Source organism: Colias eurytheme, chromosome 19, assembly GCF_061535395.1.
Source record: "Colias eurytheme isolate Ceu_HAF_F1 chromosome 19, ilColEury1 Martin Lab GWU primary, whole genome shotgun sequence".
Taxonomy (NCBI): Eukaryota; Metazoa; Arthropoda; class Insecta; order Lepidoptera; family Pieridae; genus Colias; species Colias eurytheme.
Window position 1 is genome coordinate 10,137,739 of NC_142998.1, and position 17,384 is coordinate 10,155,122.

The following is a 17,384-nucleotide window of genomic DNA, read 5'->3' on the forward strand; positions in this document are numbered from 1 at the left end:
TAGATAACTACACGACATATCACATAATGAATTCATTATTAAAATTTACAAATAAATGTAAACCTTTCTGTCAATTGACAGTTTATTTTTTAACTAATTAAAACTTACTCGACAAACAATTAAAATAATTACTTAGTTGGCTTCAAAGATACACAGATAATGAAGAATCAATATATTTATGTAATAATATTGACTACTTAATATGCAAGAAACTGGATGTTAGGGAAACTATAAAGTGCGTTGTGGTATGTAGCTACTTAAAAATGCTAACGTAAGAATAAAAAGAGATATTCTACGTAAACCTCAGCTCAACAGAATAAAAAGCTATTTGTATTTCTCATGTTCTAATCCTTTTTAAGAGAAAGTTTCTATACACTTATTCGTATCTTATTTAGCGACATTTCCACAATTATATCATTCACAAAATTGCTATAGCTGTGTTAAATATTTTATTATATTTTAACCACAGTAGTCAAAGCCAAACATATAAAAACGTTTATTTTTACATATCAAATAGTTCAATCTAACATAATGTCGCCAATATATTTGCAAGTCACGATGACTCACGCTACTAGACATCAATATTATCTTATTATAATAGCTTACATAGTCTCATTAAAACCGTTTACATGAACTTAATATTTAACAATGAAACTAAATATTTCGCTTCATTCAAAATAATAAATGTTGGAACAGCTAGAGTTGTGTTATTCTTAAAATTAATAAGATAAGTAAGATATAATTATACCTAAAATTCCACAATATTAATAAGTAAGAATTCAAACATCACAAAACCCCGCCCCTTAAAGAATAATACTCTGCTCTACCAAATGGTTTTTACAAGCTAATTTTTTTACACTATACTACCACAATGCAATCACACAACAACCAAACATCTTCACCATATTTCTTATAATGTAACTTTATTTATTTTATATTCCTCGCATATAATTAACTCTAACAAATTACGGTAGCGATTACAAAATAGAAGTAATTTCAATGCAATTTAATTTAATTATCAATTTGTTTATATGTATAAGTGAAAACTAGTATTTATCCATAGATAATATTATTGCCTATTAAAAACGTGAAAGTCTATCTGTCTATTTAAAACGCTTTCATATAATATAAAAGCTGACTTTTTCATAATAACCGGTGTAATACATAAAAAAAACCTCGTCTCACTCATTTGAAGTAGGTAATATTGGACTGAAATTATAATGTATTGTATATCTTTCGACAAATATCAGAAAATGAAAGTTTGTTCTGAAATGTCACTTAGATATTTGATATTGAATTATATAATTTCACACAGAAAATCTCACCATCAAACTCTTTTTTTCTAATAAATAAGACCCCTAGTTAAATAAGCAGTGAAGTTTATTCATAAATAACATGTACGCAAAATTCAAGGTTCGACCAAAATTTATTGCATAATGATTCCAGACAAACAAAACGGTACGTTTCAAAATAACACAACTTCATCATTTCATTTAATTCTACCGTACATTAGGACACCAAAGTAGAGTCAAATACTCAAATAAATACAAAGGATTTTACGCCAAACTCGCTTGAACATAAATACTACAACTGATTGCATATTTTTAACTCATTGTGATCTTAGTATAAGACAAAAGCCTGGTGTCTCCTGAGGGCAAAATCTCGCTTCTGACACATCATTATTTGTTACAAAATGAAAAATATCAAGCACACAGCAAATCCAACTTTAACACACGGTGATAAGGAATGAAATAAGTAGCTTCAGAATTGTTTTTAACACCAGCGAAAAGATTTATATGCAAAAATTGCACTACAAGTAAAATTTGAACCCCGTATTTGAGTTTACGGATATTCGGTAATTTTTCGCGCATATTTGAACAAAATAATTGACAGGTACAACGACCTTCATCAAATGTCTGAACATTCTTTAAATTCTTCCATAATTGTATGATATTTTAACCGTTTACCTCAAAGCGTAAATATAGTAAATACTATACTATAATAGTCCCCTTTGAAGATGGGACGTGCTTCACTGTTTTTCCCTATGTTTGTAATAATTTCAATACTTACCATAATATTTCGTTTAACTCTACATTAGATGAGTGGACGCCAATATTTATCAATAAAATATGCTGTGATATATCAAAATAGCTTGGCTAACTTTTTTAAATTGTGATTTCATACATACGAGTGGCTCTCCCCAAATTTCAAAGTCATGGCAATTATTAAATGTATTTTGTTGGTACAGGTAATGCAGTTAAAAACAGATCATCTTAACATAATGTCTTGTAAGGAAGCGATCACACAATTTTGTATATACAACATATAAAATGTTAACACAATTTTCTTGGTATCATCGTAGTATGTACAAAGTTATTTACAGAATGAATTTTAAAACGAAAGTAACGGATTTTGAAAACACAATTTCAACTTTCTTTTTAATGATAAAAATAGTACTTTTACAAGAATGATCAACAAAGGACTGCAAATCATTACATAGCTCTTAATACAATTATAGTCCAAGCCAAAAATATTAATAAATAATAATTTACCTTCATATCCCTTCATCTACTATACAGGGTGTAATCGTTAAGTGTGCACAGGCGATTATTCCGTAACTATTACAGATATCAAAAAACTTTAAACTGATATCGAAAGTACTTAACCTAATGAGTAAAATGGCCATAGTAAATTTTTAAATCTACTAGCAAACCACTACATAGTCACTACATAGTATAAAACAAAGTCGCTTTCTCTATCCCTATTTCCCTATGTCCCTTTGTATGCTTAAATCTTTAAAACTACGCAACGGATTTTGATGCGGTTTTTTTTAATAGATAGAGTGATTCAAGAGGAAGGTTTTAGTATATAATTTATTAGGTTTTAGACAAAGCGGGCGAAGCCGCGGGTGCTAAGCTAGTTAATTACATTGTTTGCATTGATTTAGCCAATGAAAAGTTAAAGAAGTCTCTCGTAATAAAAAAGAGTATATCTCTCTAAATTCTCTTTACCTTATATTCCTGAAACTACCCATATAAACCGCCCTAATATTTTTTCAAGCATTCGATAACTAAATTACTCAAACACCGAGCAGATCATTTACAAGTGTTTACTTATAAATGCAATAAATTACCCACGTCGATGCCAAGGTCGCTATAATTTAAACTGATTAGCCGTCATGCGTAGAAACTATCCTAAAATATCATTTTAATGTTATTATCTGTGAATAAACTGCACTTGTAGGTGGTTTAAATAAGTTATGAAAATTGTTTGAAATGATATCAATTATCGTACTTTTTTCATTTCAATATTTTTATTGTTATCTCTCTTGAATGGTCTGGTAGACTGGTAGACAATAAGACGACATAAGCGAAAAATTGCCATATTTATCAATTTTTTATGTCCTCTAATTCTATTTTTTTTTAGTTTTTGCATTCGACCTAGGCATCCTTTACACTTTTACACATTCCCAACACGGTCCCTAAAACCAACCAAACTAACCGCACTAAATCGCTCTATTCCGGCCTATAGCATATCAACAAATTCCTATTCCTTACTTGGAAACATATCAGCTTAGCTTCGCTTTGCACTCGTGTTTTGACGGTCACTACAAACGGGTGCGCGGTACTGAGAAGATGCAATTTGTGATTATTTACGGCTCCTTAATGTGGACTACTTATCTCCGCTCGGCTTTCACGGAAATGTAGTGTGTCTATTCCATTCATGGCGTTTATGTTAGCATTGTGTTATTAGCATAATTCATAATATTGGTTAATAATGTTAGATCTTTTTACAGTTAGATTTGAACTACGCATGTATCGCGATGAAGTATACCTACGTTTGACAAATCTGCAGCAATATGAAATCTAAGTATAGTTATTGTGCATATATGCAATATACCTTGCAATATTTTCAAACAGCTCTATTATCCAACTAGTATTCTGACTAACCTAAGATTGTTACACTGATACACATAGGAAGATTTTTTATGCATTACATTTTCGCCTATTGTTTTATTCGCCTAGAGCCAAATTAAAAAATCTTACATATATTTTGAATATCAGATTAGGAATACAATATATAAATCATTAATTGTAAAAGAAACATAATATTCTGAAATTCCAAATCCACTCTTCTGTTATCAATCATAACTATAACATATGACAAGCACTCCAATATTGTTTGATAAAACACAACTCGGACGCAGTGTTATAACATGAAAAGTTTTTAAACACACAATACAATGGCACAAAAGCAATAATATTTTACTGAGAACAAACGAATGGCCATTGTGCTGGTATTGGACAAGACAGATATGGGGATCAAATTCGCACAATGCTAAATGGGGCTTAATATCTGTAGACCAAGAGCTGGGGAAGGAAAATTGATACGTCTTTAATGAGCCCTCTACACAATGGACTAGTAGAGCTAATCACGATAGTTTAGAGGGCCTAAATGATTATCTATGATTCAAAACCAAACCAAAATATTATGTAAATATGTGTACAAAATATATGTTTTAGTTACAATTTATAAAGTATATTCTCTTAAATATGATTATTGAGATATATATGATAATGTGTTAGTATTAAAATTTTTCGTTTATTCAGTTCGTTTACGACGTACGTTGCTCACTTCATACTTGTTGAACAGTTAGCGAAGTAGTCAAAGCGAATTTAATTTATACCAGCTCTCGGTCTACGTCCGTGTAATTTATAAAAGGTTTTAAAATGTGCAATCCGTCATATCATATCAGTGAAACAGCTTACCACGACGACATACGACACCGACTTATTGATTTTATTCTATTCTTTCATGTTATTAACGCTTTTGAAAGTTGGTATTAATCGCACCATATAAATCCTTACGTTTCAGTGAATATCGTGTTTTTCTTATTCATTATCAACCTTGAAACTAAAGCGATACACAGCTTTAGGTTAGCATTGTAAAATACTCAGATAGGAGTTCAACTTAGTGATATCACATTTGGAACAATATTATGACAACAGTACAACTTAAAACAATAAGTAGTAGGTACCTAATTATAAATTTCTCTCATTCACACATATTTTTATGATATAAAAACTTAGTAATTAGTCCAATTTATGGTTATTAATCAGTTTCTAAAATTACAACAACAACACGTATTAATAAAATAATTAAACAACAACAATTTATTCTACTATCTGCACATATCTCACTATTTATACCCATTTTTTTCAAGTCGGATATCACATGTCTAAATAACATGAATTAGCGTAAGTGCATAACTATTTAGTAGTCTATGGTAAAGGTCTAAACTCTAACTATAACAAGCCCTCATTGAATATAATCCAGGGCTCTAGTAAGCGCTCCGCTTGTAATTTGCTGACTCGTTACACTACAATCTGTAAATATATAGCTTAGGTTTAGATTTTGAGAGGAAAAGGACATTTAATTGGATTCTATTAGAAAATTACGGCTTAATATTATATGATGCTGTTGGTAATCTTTGTTTAATTACTAAATTATAAATTTCCTATTTGAAAAATGTAAAATAAAACCAGATGAATACTTGTACAACCATACAAGATATTTTTTTTACATATATAAACACTCAGGATCGTTAATGAACTTGTGCGTGTGCGTGTTTGTGTAATATGTTACTAATACTCTTGCTAATACTACTACTATTTTTTTTTTATATAAGACAAAGGTAGGATACGATGGCATTGCTACCAAACAAAACTATAAATACTCAATCAGACAGTATTTCCATTACCCATTGAAAAATCAAGAATAATTCTCATGAAATGTTTTATTTAAAACTTTAGCTAGGATTGATAAATGCAATAGGCATGACGACAGTATCCATAAATGATCGAATTAGTGTTTTTAAGGGAAAATTTATAATGAATAAATTAAAAATAGTCACTTAGAAATAGTAAAAACATTAAAATTAATGAGATTATCAATAAAATAAAACATTGAAATTCTGCAGTCGGCCATCTTGACTGAAACACGCGTGACGTCACGTCTATGTAAACAGCTTCGCGTCAGGTATATTTTGTTGTTATGAATATGTTGAGAATACGCATTTTTATTTATTTTCTATTTTTTAACGTATGCTTTATCGACTCAGAACAGAAATATAGTTGCGAATTCATGAATATGTGGTTCGGGTTTCTCTCCGTCCAATTTATACAATCATTTCATATTATTATCTCTTTAATACTTTTTTTGGGTATTATTTTTATGTAGATTCACATTGCAATACTGCACACTACTTATAAACTTTGAAATACTTAATAATTAAATATTTGTTTAATTTTGCTTCGCTATGCATACAGATAATTACATATTTACGTAATAGTGACGTCACGCCTACGCCATGACACCTTTGAGCTGTTTTGGCACAGTTAATAAATATTTTTTGAAAAATAGCTTTTATCTTCGTTAAATTTCAGTATATTAGCGAAATATAGGGTTTTTCTTGTTTAATAAATGTATGGTCACACATTATGGAAGAGGTTTTGAAAATCTTTCGTCATGCCTATTCGATGCGAAGTTTGACAGCTGAAGGGCGGGCAACTGTCAAGTGTCAATGTGACAGTTTTAAATTCGCGGGAACTTTGTATAGACGAGATATCATAAAAAACTTTGTTTCATTAAAATCCTTTTGGTATTCGCCTTAGTATTCGCCGATACATAGACGATTAGCTGCAATTTTTCTCTTTGTGAAAAAAAATGTCCTTTAATATTATATGTTTAAAATACATGAAAATACTCAATATTCATTGAGGCTTTTACATTATAACTGAGTTAAATTCTTTTCAAAATTCATCAAACTTAAGTATTTATTTCAAATAATTAAACATCATTATCACGCTGTGTTTCTTGTCAAAACACGGTTATAAAATGCGACATTTAATTTCGCAGATTTTAACTGAAATTGCATTTCATACGCAAAAAATGAATGCATTTAAAAGAATGCACTGAGACCATTCACATGCAGTTACATTAATTTGCCATTCACAAAACGAATATGCAAATCAGTTTAAACGATGCGCGAGATTTTTTCGCAAAACTCATGTCATTGTGCATTTAAAAAAAACACGTCGGCCTGTCAATGGTGACAAACGAGGTGACACCGCGTTCGCGCCATGAATTTTAAATTAAGAATCCATTGCATTTATCTTCTTAGAGCAAAGAAATTTGAACTTTATACTTAAGAAATTGAAATTTAAAATTGTGTATTAGAATTCTGCAAATACAATTACATTTTTCGGCGAATGTTTATCGTAGATTAAAGATGCATTTTGATTTTAGAATTTGACTTTCCTGGGTGGCGCCATGTCTTCGGTGGTAATGTAAGTACGTGTTCTGAAAACTAATGATTTTGAAATACTTTAAACTTGTAAATGTAAAATTATATAATTTTGAAAATTATAAGAATAACATAATTGCAGATGTTGGTAGAGCAATGTTTAGGTATACAAGTTTGATGTGATAAAAATAATGTATACCTAAACGTTAGAAAATAACTAAGTAGCATACTTTTACTTATTTGTAAATTGTTATTACTTATTATAACTTATTACCATTGTTAAAATTACACACATAACTTCCTGCGATAGCCGATAGGCATTCATGGATTGAAATTTCCAATCCTCTTCAAGTTCCTTTATTCAGTCAATTTAATAAATATTGTTACTATATTTTGCTATGCAAAGTTAACTTTAAAAGGTGAAAAAAACATCATTAGATCACGCCCAGTCGTATGCTTCAAACATATAAACACCAATTTTATTGTAATGTTTTTGGTGACCTTATAAAATGATCATGACCTTGACAATCAAATACCACGTACGCCTATTTAAAAACTATCAAACTTAAACACACAATAAAGATTCCTGTGTCGTTTTATTATCCATATTATTATCTATTTAAGAGAAGCCGAGGGGATAGTTAAGACATTGCGATTCGTATCACATCCACGGCTCATTACCACCCAAGATGACCTGACCACAGCCAATTAATGTTAACGTTGTGTAATTTAGGTACTTGAATTACTTGATATGGAAATTAATATGTCATAATAATATTATCTTAATTTACATCAAATTTTATTTTCATAATATCTTATCGGAATATTTATAACTAGCGGTCCGCCCCGTCTTCGCCCGTGGTACATATAAAAGGTAGCCTATGTTCTTTCTCAGGGTCTAAAGATTGTGCCAAATTTAATCAAAATCGGTTAAGAGGTTTATGCGTGAAAACAATACATACATACATAATTACATTATTACAAACTTTTCCTCTTTATAATATTAGTATAGATAACATCATTAATAACTTTTATTGTATTCATAAAATTATCTACGCCAAATTTTGCAAACTGAAGAAAATAGATTAATATGTTAAACACAATTTCTAGTACAGTAAACAATTATATTTATATGGCAACAAAATCATCAGTAACGGTATGTTTAAGCCATACAATATCGACGGTACTTACAAGTAATTAGACGTTTAACATACAACCGACGCAGTAAACACGCCGGTATTTTTAGGAAAGCTATAAATCGGGCAGTCAACTGAAAAGTATTGCCTATTCACTTTGTGATATACCGGCTAAGCAACTTGTTTTACTACTCATACCGACTCATTGACTCTGAATCGGTGATCATAATTTTAGATTTTACAATCAAATGATGTTTCTAGCGACATCTATTGGTGAATAGACGAACTAATATAAATGCTTTATAAATGTATTAGATACTAAACTTCGCCACTAGTTAACTACTAGGCAGACAAAGATAATTTCTTAACTTTGCATGCATTGAAATTAATTGTTACGACACTATTTGATACAAGTGAACACATGCATTAGATTATTTAAAATAAAGCAAATAATATAACAATGCAAATCTTTTATTTATTTTTTAGAAAAATGTGATAACTGGTAACAATACCGTTTTAAGTCAAATGTCCAGCCATATTTGTTCTTTTATTGACGTGCTGTCAAAACAACAATACAGCACGTGTAAAAATGCGTATTGAAACATGTTATTTCTGCTCGTCCAGGATATATCCTGGACACGGCATACAATTTGTGAGAAATGACTGCAAGGTAAATATAATTTTTAGACATTTTCAATTATTTTCCTATTGCAACCTTGTACAAACTTTTTGGTTAGATTTTCAGATTTTGTCGATCAAAATGCCATGCAGCATTCAAAAAGAAGAAGAACCCGCGTAAAACCAAATGGACCAAAGCGTATCGTAAGACAGCTGGCAAGGAATTGGCTATTGACCCATCGTTTGAGTTTGAAAAGCGTCGTCACGTACCGCTTAAGTACAACAGAGAATTATGGACCAAGACCATAGAAGCAATGAAGAAGGTAGAAGAGATACGCCAGCGACGTTCTAACAACTACATAATGCAGAGATTAAGGAAAGGAAGGGAAGTGGAGTGGCAGAGGGACGTCCGGGAAGTACAAAGGGATATATCTCTTATCAGGTATTTTGAAAAGTTACATTTTTTTGAGAGAATGGATTACTAATTAGCGAAATACATATGATTTTTCTATCGAACTCTATGTATACCATTGAAATTTGAAGGTTTTTAATTATATCACTACATCATTTGTCACAATCACAAGTATAGAATTTTTAATTGGTTTATGTGCAATGCACACAAAAATCTACATTAACAGTTTTTAAATGTTTGTTGTCCATAAAAACCATTAATCATAACATATTCCAAGCTCACAAAAATTTTAGTACTCCAACTTCACAAAACAAGATATTATGTTATTGGTAAGTAATTGGAAATTTTTAAATTAAAATTGTCTTCCAGATCACCCGCAGCTGGTCTTAAACAGAGATTGATGCAAGAAGAGACAGAAATGGAAGTTGAGCCTGAAACCATTGAGGTGGTGGACGCTAAAGGTCGGAAGCAGGTCATCGAGGCACCCGTCATGGTGCCCGCTACTGGAGAAATGATTGAAGAAGGCGGAGAAGTAGAATTATAAGAGAAAAATGTTCAAAACATCTTTGAATGAATTGCACAAGAGATTTTTGATATCATGTGATGCAAGAGAGTTTTTGAATGGAATATAAATACATTAGAATTTTTTGTTAATAAAATAAGTTAATTATTTTAATTTTCAAATTGAACATTAACATAATATTAATTTCCAATATCTAGTGTTTGTTAAACATTAAAAATTTCTGTTATACTTTCTAATTTAGAAAATTTACTGTTTCTTTATGTAGTTTCATACTATAATAAATATTGAAATAGAAGTTATCTTAACCAATCATTGAAAGTTGTAACTATGCCAAGATTATACCATGTTTGTACAGAAAATGTTGTTTTATTTTATTGAAATCCTAGTTTTACTATCTTAGTTTTAGCATTGACCCAGATTTATAAATTGTTTTATGTATCTGCCTACTCCAAGCATAAGCTACTGTAGTGTCTTCACATTTCACCTTGTATATAGTGACAACAAACAAAAAATTTTACAAGAGATATTGGGGAAATGGGTTATGGGATAAAACCAACAAATTGTTTTAAAATATTTTAATGAAATTTATAGTATAGTTTTGTAGATTTGATATATTCTGCAAGCTGTTTGTAGTTACATAAGTTAGAATTGTTAAAATTTAAAACTTCGTGAAAATCAAAATGGTGAAAGTTTAAAACCAGGTGTCTATTATCTTACAGAGTTCATTTTCTATTTTATATGACACCTACCCTCGCATTTCATCACGTAATTTATTTCGTATAGGTTAATATTTATTAATTTACCAAGCATAATTTTGGTAAAAAAATACTAATCCTAATATACAGGATTCTACCAGAGAGAGAATAAACATGACAAATGTTCATTATATTATATTTATGTTAGATATTAAATTTTATCGTTCATCAATTGTTCCACGATTTACCTAAAAATTACATAACATAATTGAATGCTGATGGAACTAGGTCGTCTCCAATCAAAGTAAAACATGTCATATATTGCATCATTATAAACCTATTGATTTCCGCTGCCTAGACCGTAATCCTCTTAAGTTTTCATTCAGGGGTTGCAAACATTTTACGGAGATTTTGCGAGAAAATTAGAACTTTTTAAGTACCTAATTATTATCGTAGGTACTTCGTGTTTGCTTTTGGAAATGCTTTTATTAGGTATTGTTGCCCGAATATAAACCAAGAAACTTAAGCACCTAACTTGTGAAGAGTACATAAGTATGAGAATAAATCATTGTGTTATCTCGAAGATTAAAATACTGTTTAATTTTTTTCTTTCCATAGGCCTCTATATAAAAAATTTGTATCCCTTAGCTTGAGCTTCTTTTCCAACGTCCAACGGTTTCTGTGACAACTATAAACACTCCCTTCCCATCTGCCTCATTAAAATGAAATTTTGTGCAAAACTAGGTATATACCTTCATATAATATTTCTGCAAAGTAAAAGTAGATCGCATTATCACACTGATTTGATTTTGCATAACAGATCGTAGGTAGATACGTATCACTTTTCACGTGGGGTAAAAGTTTATTCACCCCTGGTCAATCCAATTAGAACAAAGCCACTGACTGAATTTAGAATCATGAACAGTCAATATTACACGATTGTAGCAAAAGTAACTAGGCGCAATAATGTCTCTCTATTCGTATATTGGTGCGTTAACGGTAGCTATTATTTCTTACGCAGTGTACCAAAAGTATATTAATTATAATACTAGTATAATTACAAAACCTGATAAACGTTATGATTATATTGTGGGTAAGTGTTCAAACGACGTACTTGCCGTGTTTTGAATTTAAAATAAAACCCCTTAGAAAATATAACGAGCATAATTTGACGCATCAATATTTCAATTATAGTAGGCGCTGGCACTGCGGGTAGTGTGATAGCGGCCAGGCTTTCAGAGGATCCAAATGTGAAGGTGCTGCTGATAGAAGCTGGAGGTCATATGGGATATTTCACCAATATACCTCTAACGGCTACCGCGGCACAACAGGGACCAAATGATTGGTCAGTTCGCGCTAAACCTCAGAAGTATTCGTCTTTCGGAATGTGGGATCAGGTAACTTATTCATACTATTAACGTGTTTTGACTTACTGCATTATAATTTTCCTCTGTACGTAGTTATAAACGTTTTCGTATCATATTTTTCACGCATTACCTCCTCATATTGGGGTTTTCACATATTTATAAGAATGATAATACTAGCAAAAGAAATTAAAATGTACAGAAAAAATAGAATATTTATGTCCATCAAACGTTCATCTTTTTTGAATTCCATTTTCACCTCAGTTCGTAACATTATTTGTTTTATATTCAGACTCCAATATTACCACGAGGAAAGGGACTTGGTGGCTCTGGTCAAATCAACTTCCTCCTGCATGGGTTCGGTCTACCTGAAGATTATAACCGGTGGTCGCGCCTTGGTTTCGAAGGATGGACTTTCAAGGATCTAAAACCATATTTCATGAAGGCATTCGGAACTACTGAGAGTGAATACGAATCGCCGTGTTTGTCCGCTGGTTACTGTGATGAGACAAAGGTTGTTACATCCTAATATTGTGTATACCTATGTATCGTTGTACACTATAAAATCCACGTGCAATTTAGAGTAGATTAATATTATAATCTTGTTGATTAATTGTTGCATAGTATTGTGGTATTATCCACAACGGATTACAAATGTGTTACAAACTACCTACTTACAGACTATTGGGATTAATTTTGTTACATGCATAAAGAAGGGTGGAACAAACTGTAAAGAACAAAACTTCTAAACATAAAATACTCTTAAAATTTTATCATATTATGTATTTCCAGGCACCAATGCAACTAAAGCTCGTAGAAGATAACGAGCTAACATCCATATTCAAGCGTGCGTCTTCCCGATTGGCAGATAGGTACACGCTGTTTCGGCGTGCGACAGCTGCGGTGCGCGATGGTCGACGGTATCAGGCATATAATGCGTACTTGAAGCCAGCCTTGAATAGACCCAACTTGCATGTTATGTTGAAGACACAGGCTATATCGGTAAGCTTCTGGGAGTATTAATTGGTGGGCTAAAAAAGAAAAAAGTGTCCCATGATGTAGTGATAGGAGTAGTAGATTTGATATCCAAGACTATCCAAAATTGGTAGGTATAGTTAAGTACTAGATATACATGAAATGTGTAGGAACTAGGATGTGTATGAATATGTGGCCTTAATATTTTTAAAACAATATTCAAAATTTTCTTGGTAATAACTAAAGCATGCAGCAATTTTAGATACACCTACTGAAGACATACTAATATTGAACGATCATATTTTAAATAAAATTACCTTCTGCTAAAAAAAGACGTTCACCTATTTAAGTGATACCGAAACCCTATAATCCAATTATTATAAATTACTTTCAGGTTAGGTTTGAGAACAACGCCGCATCGTCACTATATTTATTAGCAGACCACAAATACCTGAACAACATATTTGTGGATAAGGAAATAATTCTGTGCGCTGGTGCTATAAAAACTCCACAGATTTTGATGCTATCCGGGATAGGACCTAGGGACTTATTAAAAAGGTCATTATTATCATTGTATGTTAATAGTAAATGCTATTCTGAATGAAAATAAATAATTAAATGAAACCCCTGTGTATTCTCAGCGCATACCTTCTTATTGGTAATGCAGCTTTATTAAATATTAGGAAAGTCATACCCCGAAAAAATGGTGGTCCTAACTACTTTGTAACTATGGATGGTTTACCAAAAGACAGTTCCCATAAGATAAATCAAAAATGTTGCGATATTAATATGTTTTTATTCAATTATAGACTAAAAATTCCACCAGTATCAGAGAACAACAACGTTGGAAGAAATCTTCACGACCATATGAACGTGCCAATTTATGTTAGCATAAAGAAACCAATCAGCGTCACATTGGCGAAGGTCTTCACTTTGTCTACAGCTTGGAATTATTACTGGAAAGGAGAAGGTAAAGAATGAATATAAGTAGATTTAATGGTTCCAAAAGTTGGTTTCAACATTTTCTCGAGTATCTGTTCAAAATTACACATAAACATAAGAAGCACGATTGTCTGATGTCTTTAGGATAATGCTTTTAGGATAGTTTTCGATCGCCTCTTATTCGGTGTTTAACAACAGAAGTTTAGCTCAATTCCTTCCATTACCGAGAATTTAAACGCTTCAGGGTTCTTATAAATAAATAATCTTAGATATTAAGTAAGTTTAAATTATCAATAGGAAACGTTTAAAATATTTAAAACTTCAACTTTCCAGGATTATTATCATTTCCACCAGTAGCGGGAGTAGAATACAAAAACACGTCTGCCCTAATGCTGTTTGCGATGGGTTCGACCAGTGAACGTCTTTTAAGCGATCTCTCTAACTACAAGCCGCAGGTATATTCATATTGTCCTGATTTATTCAATAATTTTTCACTAATTAAGTATATTTGTTATGTTTTAAATTTATAACGTCTTTCGCTTTGGCACATACCCCCCTAAATTATCCCCTTGTCTTTTTCAAACTAATTATTTGGAGCAGAGCTGTCAGAACCTGTTAAATTAATTAATTGGTTGAGTTTTTTGTTTTTCACAGTCCTAGTTTTTTAAATATGTGGAAGGACGATAAAATCTAATTTCTTGAAGTTAAAATATGACTGCTGAAAGAATTAAAGAAGAAATTTCCAAAAGATATAACTTTTAAGGTGTTCCGCGACTCGTTTCCATTCCACAACGACACGAGCAAGGAGGGCTTCGTGTTCCTGGCCGCTTGTACCCAGCCCAAAAGCAGGGGGAGTGTCACACTGCGGGACACGAGCACCACTATACCGGTGGTGGTCAATCCGAACTACTTGCAACAGGATTGGGATGTGAAGTGCATGGTTAAAGGTAAGAATCTCGTGAAGATCGAAGATATTTTAACTATTTATAAAGGAAAATTCTGATGGATATTTATGTGTGAAGCATCGGGATAGTAGTTTAATTCTTGAATTATTTAACGATATAGGAATAATAATAAGAAATAAATACACTTTATTCAGCACCAAGTAAATACATACCTATACAAAAGAAAGAAAAGATATATAAAGCTAAAATTATATAAGGAATATTGAGTTGGTATATACATATATCATGGCAATTATTGGCATCGATATAAGTTTAATGTATATTTTACCATAGATGTGTGTCTGTAAAATAATTTAATGGTAAATAATGTCTCTTTCTGCTTTATCTTCTTTCTTTATAGTCTAATCGGTGCAGCCATCTTATCTGACTTTATAATGTAGAAGTGTAAATGATGCTTATCGAAATTTTCAGCTGTTCGCAGAGCAGAAAGGCTGGTTTCCACCAAGCCCTTCAAAGAGATAGGTGCAAGGATACACTGGCCTCGACTCGAGAGATGCTTGACCTTCTGGCGATACTCCAAACAGGATCAGATCGGTCTGCAGAAACGGAGGAAAAAGTATGTTAAAATTAACGTATTCACGTATAATGTCCTGGAAGAGAATTTACAATTTACGGGATTTCAGTCGTGGTCTAATTTTTATTGCTTACTAGCCCGTCATTGCAGTAATTAAACATATATACATAAATAATTAATAAATTAATGTTTTTGTAAATTTTGTAAATTAGTTAAATAAATATTAGTTATAAGATTTTTTGTTACTGATTAATGTGTGGTTTATCGTATTGATGACAATAAATTTCTTTCTTTCTAATATTATTAACAAATTATTATTAATCGATACTGTTTACACTAGGTTTACGATCCTTATGATATATTTTTGTTTTACATAGGATAAAGTCTCAAACAGCAGAGAAGCCAAAACCCAGAGCGAGTCCACCAAACGAATACTTAGAATGCTTGATTCGAGAAATAGCTGTGACCGGACATCACGTTAGTGGTACTGCGGCTGGCGGTACTGTGGTGGACAATGAGCTTAGGTAACAATAATGTTAATAAAAAGTTTACTATAGTACCGCAATATACAGATACAACCAGTAGGGAAACTTCATACAAACGTTCGAAATGGCTCACGCACACAAGCAAGCGTGTTTATGAGAATCGTAAGGGTATTCTTATAAATATCTGTCAATTGTCATAATACCCTTACAATTCTCGTAAACACGCTTACTTGTGTGCGCGAGCCATTTCGAACGTTTGTATGAAGTTTCCCTACTGGTTGTATCTGTATATTGTGATAGTACCTACTCTCTCCTATTAGGCTATTGGTAGCATCATAAATACTAAAAGGAAAATAAAATAAACGACCCACCGATGGAAGGATCATTATAAACTTAAATTCGAGAGATGCTACCTTAATTAATACAAGTGTCAAATAATTATATTTTGTGTTGTTATTAACACATTCATATTCATTACTATATAACTAACTACATTTATTTGATGTAATCTTTGTAATTACAGGGTGAAAAACGTAACAGGACTTCGAATAATGGACGCAAGTGTGTTCCCATCACCAATCTCCTTATATCCAAACTCGGTTATCATAGGAATGGCGGAAAAAGCAGTAGACTTGATCAGAAGTAACGTGTGATTGTTAATAAACATATAAATATATTGTAGTTTGATAGTTTCATTAAAAGCATTTTAATTTGAAAGAATTTTATGAACGGTCAAGTGCGTGTGCGTGCGGGGTCGAATGCGGTAAAAAACGTTACCGGTATATGTGTGACATTTAAGATATGTTACAATTAAGGTTACAATAGTGTCCAATTTCTCCTATGTTATTTTTCCTGTATGGAATTGCATTTTGCAATAGTTGTTTTAAATATAACATCATAACTTAAAATGTGGTATGTTAAAATTAAAGACCTAAAGTGACATATATTTTTCCCTCCAGTCTATTTCTGCGCAGTTTTTTTTTTACATTTTTATGATGCATAATTTTAGTACAAGCAATTTTATAAATATTTGAATAAATATCAAAAAGACTCTTCACTGTGCCTATATTATTGCAAAGCAATTCGTTTTGCATACGATTTCTTTATTGCTCAAGTTACATATAAAATATATATATACATTATTAAAATACCTAAATGTACGAATTAAGAAGACCTTGGTCGCGGTCGCGAAATCACGTACCGCACCGTGGCCCATAAAAAACCTTTAAACAAATCAAATTACTTGCTAAAATAAGATTTTAATTATAAAACTTGTTCAGATTTTATAATTGAATGGCTTTATCAAAGGTCGCCTTTTCCTATTTTACTATTGTAAGTCGAAATTAACTCGAAACTTATTCGATGTAGGCTACTGACGAAAAATGAATTTAATATATACCTACCTATATACGTATGTAGATGAAATCGGATAATCTAAAGCCTGTCAAT

General features: G+C 31.6%; 2 protein-coding genes and 1 long non-coding RNA gene across 3 annotated transcripts in view; 2 read left to right on the forward strand and 1 right to left on the reverse strand.

The window, feature by feature from the left end:
• LOC149900358 (uncharacterized) overlaps positions 1 to 17,384 on the reverse strand; it is a 258,744-nt gene that overhangs the window by 235,651 nt on the left and 5,709 nt on the right. The window lies entirely within an intron of this gene.
• On the forward strand, positions 8,976 to 10,121 carry RpL24-like (ribosomal protein L24-like). The gene is made up of 3 exons (XM_090113038.1): positions 8,976 to 9,112; positions 9,180 to 9,502; positions 9,842 to 10,121. Exons 1-3 carry the CDS (start codon positions 9,032 to 9,034, stop codon positions 10,014 to 10,016), a joined length of 579 nt encoding a protein of 192 aa, XP_089969164.1. The 5' UTR covers positions 8,976 to 9,031; the 3' UTR covers positions 10,017 to 10,121.
• ninaG (neither inactivation nor afterpotential protein G) lies at positions 11,538 to 16,614 on the forward strand. The gene is made up of 11 exons (XM_090113220.1): positions 11,538 to 11,783; positions 11,885 to 12,087; positions 12,347 to 12,568; positions 12,847 to 13,056; positions 13,424 to 13,587; positions 13,839 to 13,999; positions 14,305 to 14,426; positions 14,735 to 14,918; positions 15,348 to 15,492; positions 15,828 to 15,974; positions 16,459 to 16,614. The coding sequence occupies exons 1-11, from the start codon at positions 11,657 to 11,659 to the stop codon at positions 16,586 to 16,588; spliced, it is 1,815 nt and encodes a 604-aa protein (XP_089969346.1). The 5' UTR covers positions 11,538 to 11,656; the 3' UTR covers positions 16,589 to 16,614.

Excerpts from the sequence above, each read along its gene's own strand:
- ninaG (XM_090113220.1), top strand. The coding sequence starts at position 11,657 with ATGTCTCTCTATTCGTATATTGGTGCGTTAACGGTAGCTATTATTTCT. Across the intron at positions 11,784-11,884 it reads ACGTTATGATTATATTGTGG|TAGGCGCTGGCACTGCGGGT; the intron begins GTAAGTGTTCAA and ends TTTCAATTATAG. Across the intron at positions 14,427-14,734 it reads TCTCTAACTACAAGCCGCAG|GTGTTCCGCGACTCGTTTCC; the intron begins GTATATTCATAT and ends ATAACTTTTAAG.
- RpL24-like (XM_090113038.1), top strand. The coding sequence starts at position 9,032 with ATGCGTATTGAAACATGTTATTTCTGCTCGTCCAGGATATATCCTGGA. Across the intron at positions 9,113-9,179 it reads TTGTGAGAAATGACTGCAAG|ATTTTCAGATTTTGTCGATC; the intron begins GTAAATATAATT and ends CTTTTTGGTTAG. Across the intron at positions 9,503-9,841 it reads AGGGATATATCTCTTATCAG|ATCACCCGCAGCTGGTCTTA; the intron begins GTATTTTGAAAA and ends ATTGTCTTCCAG.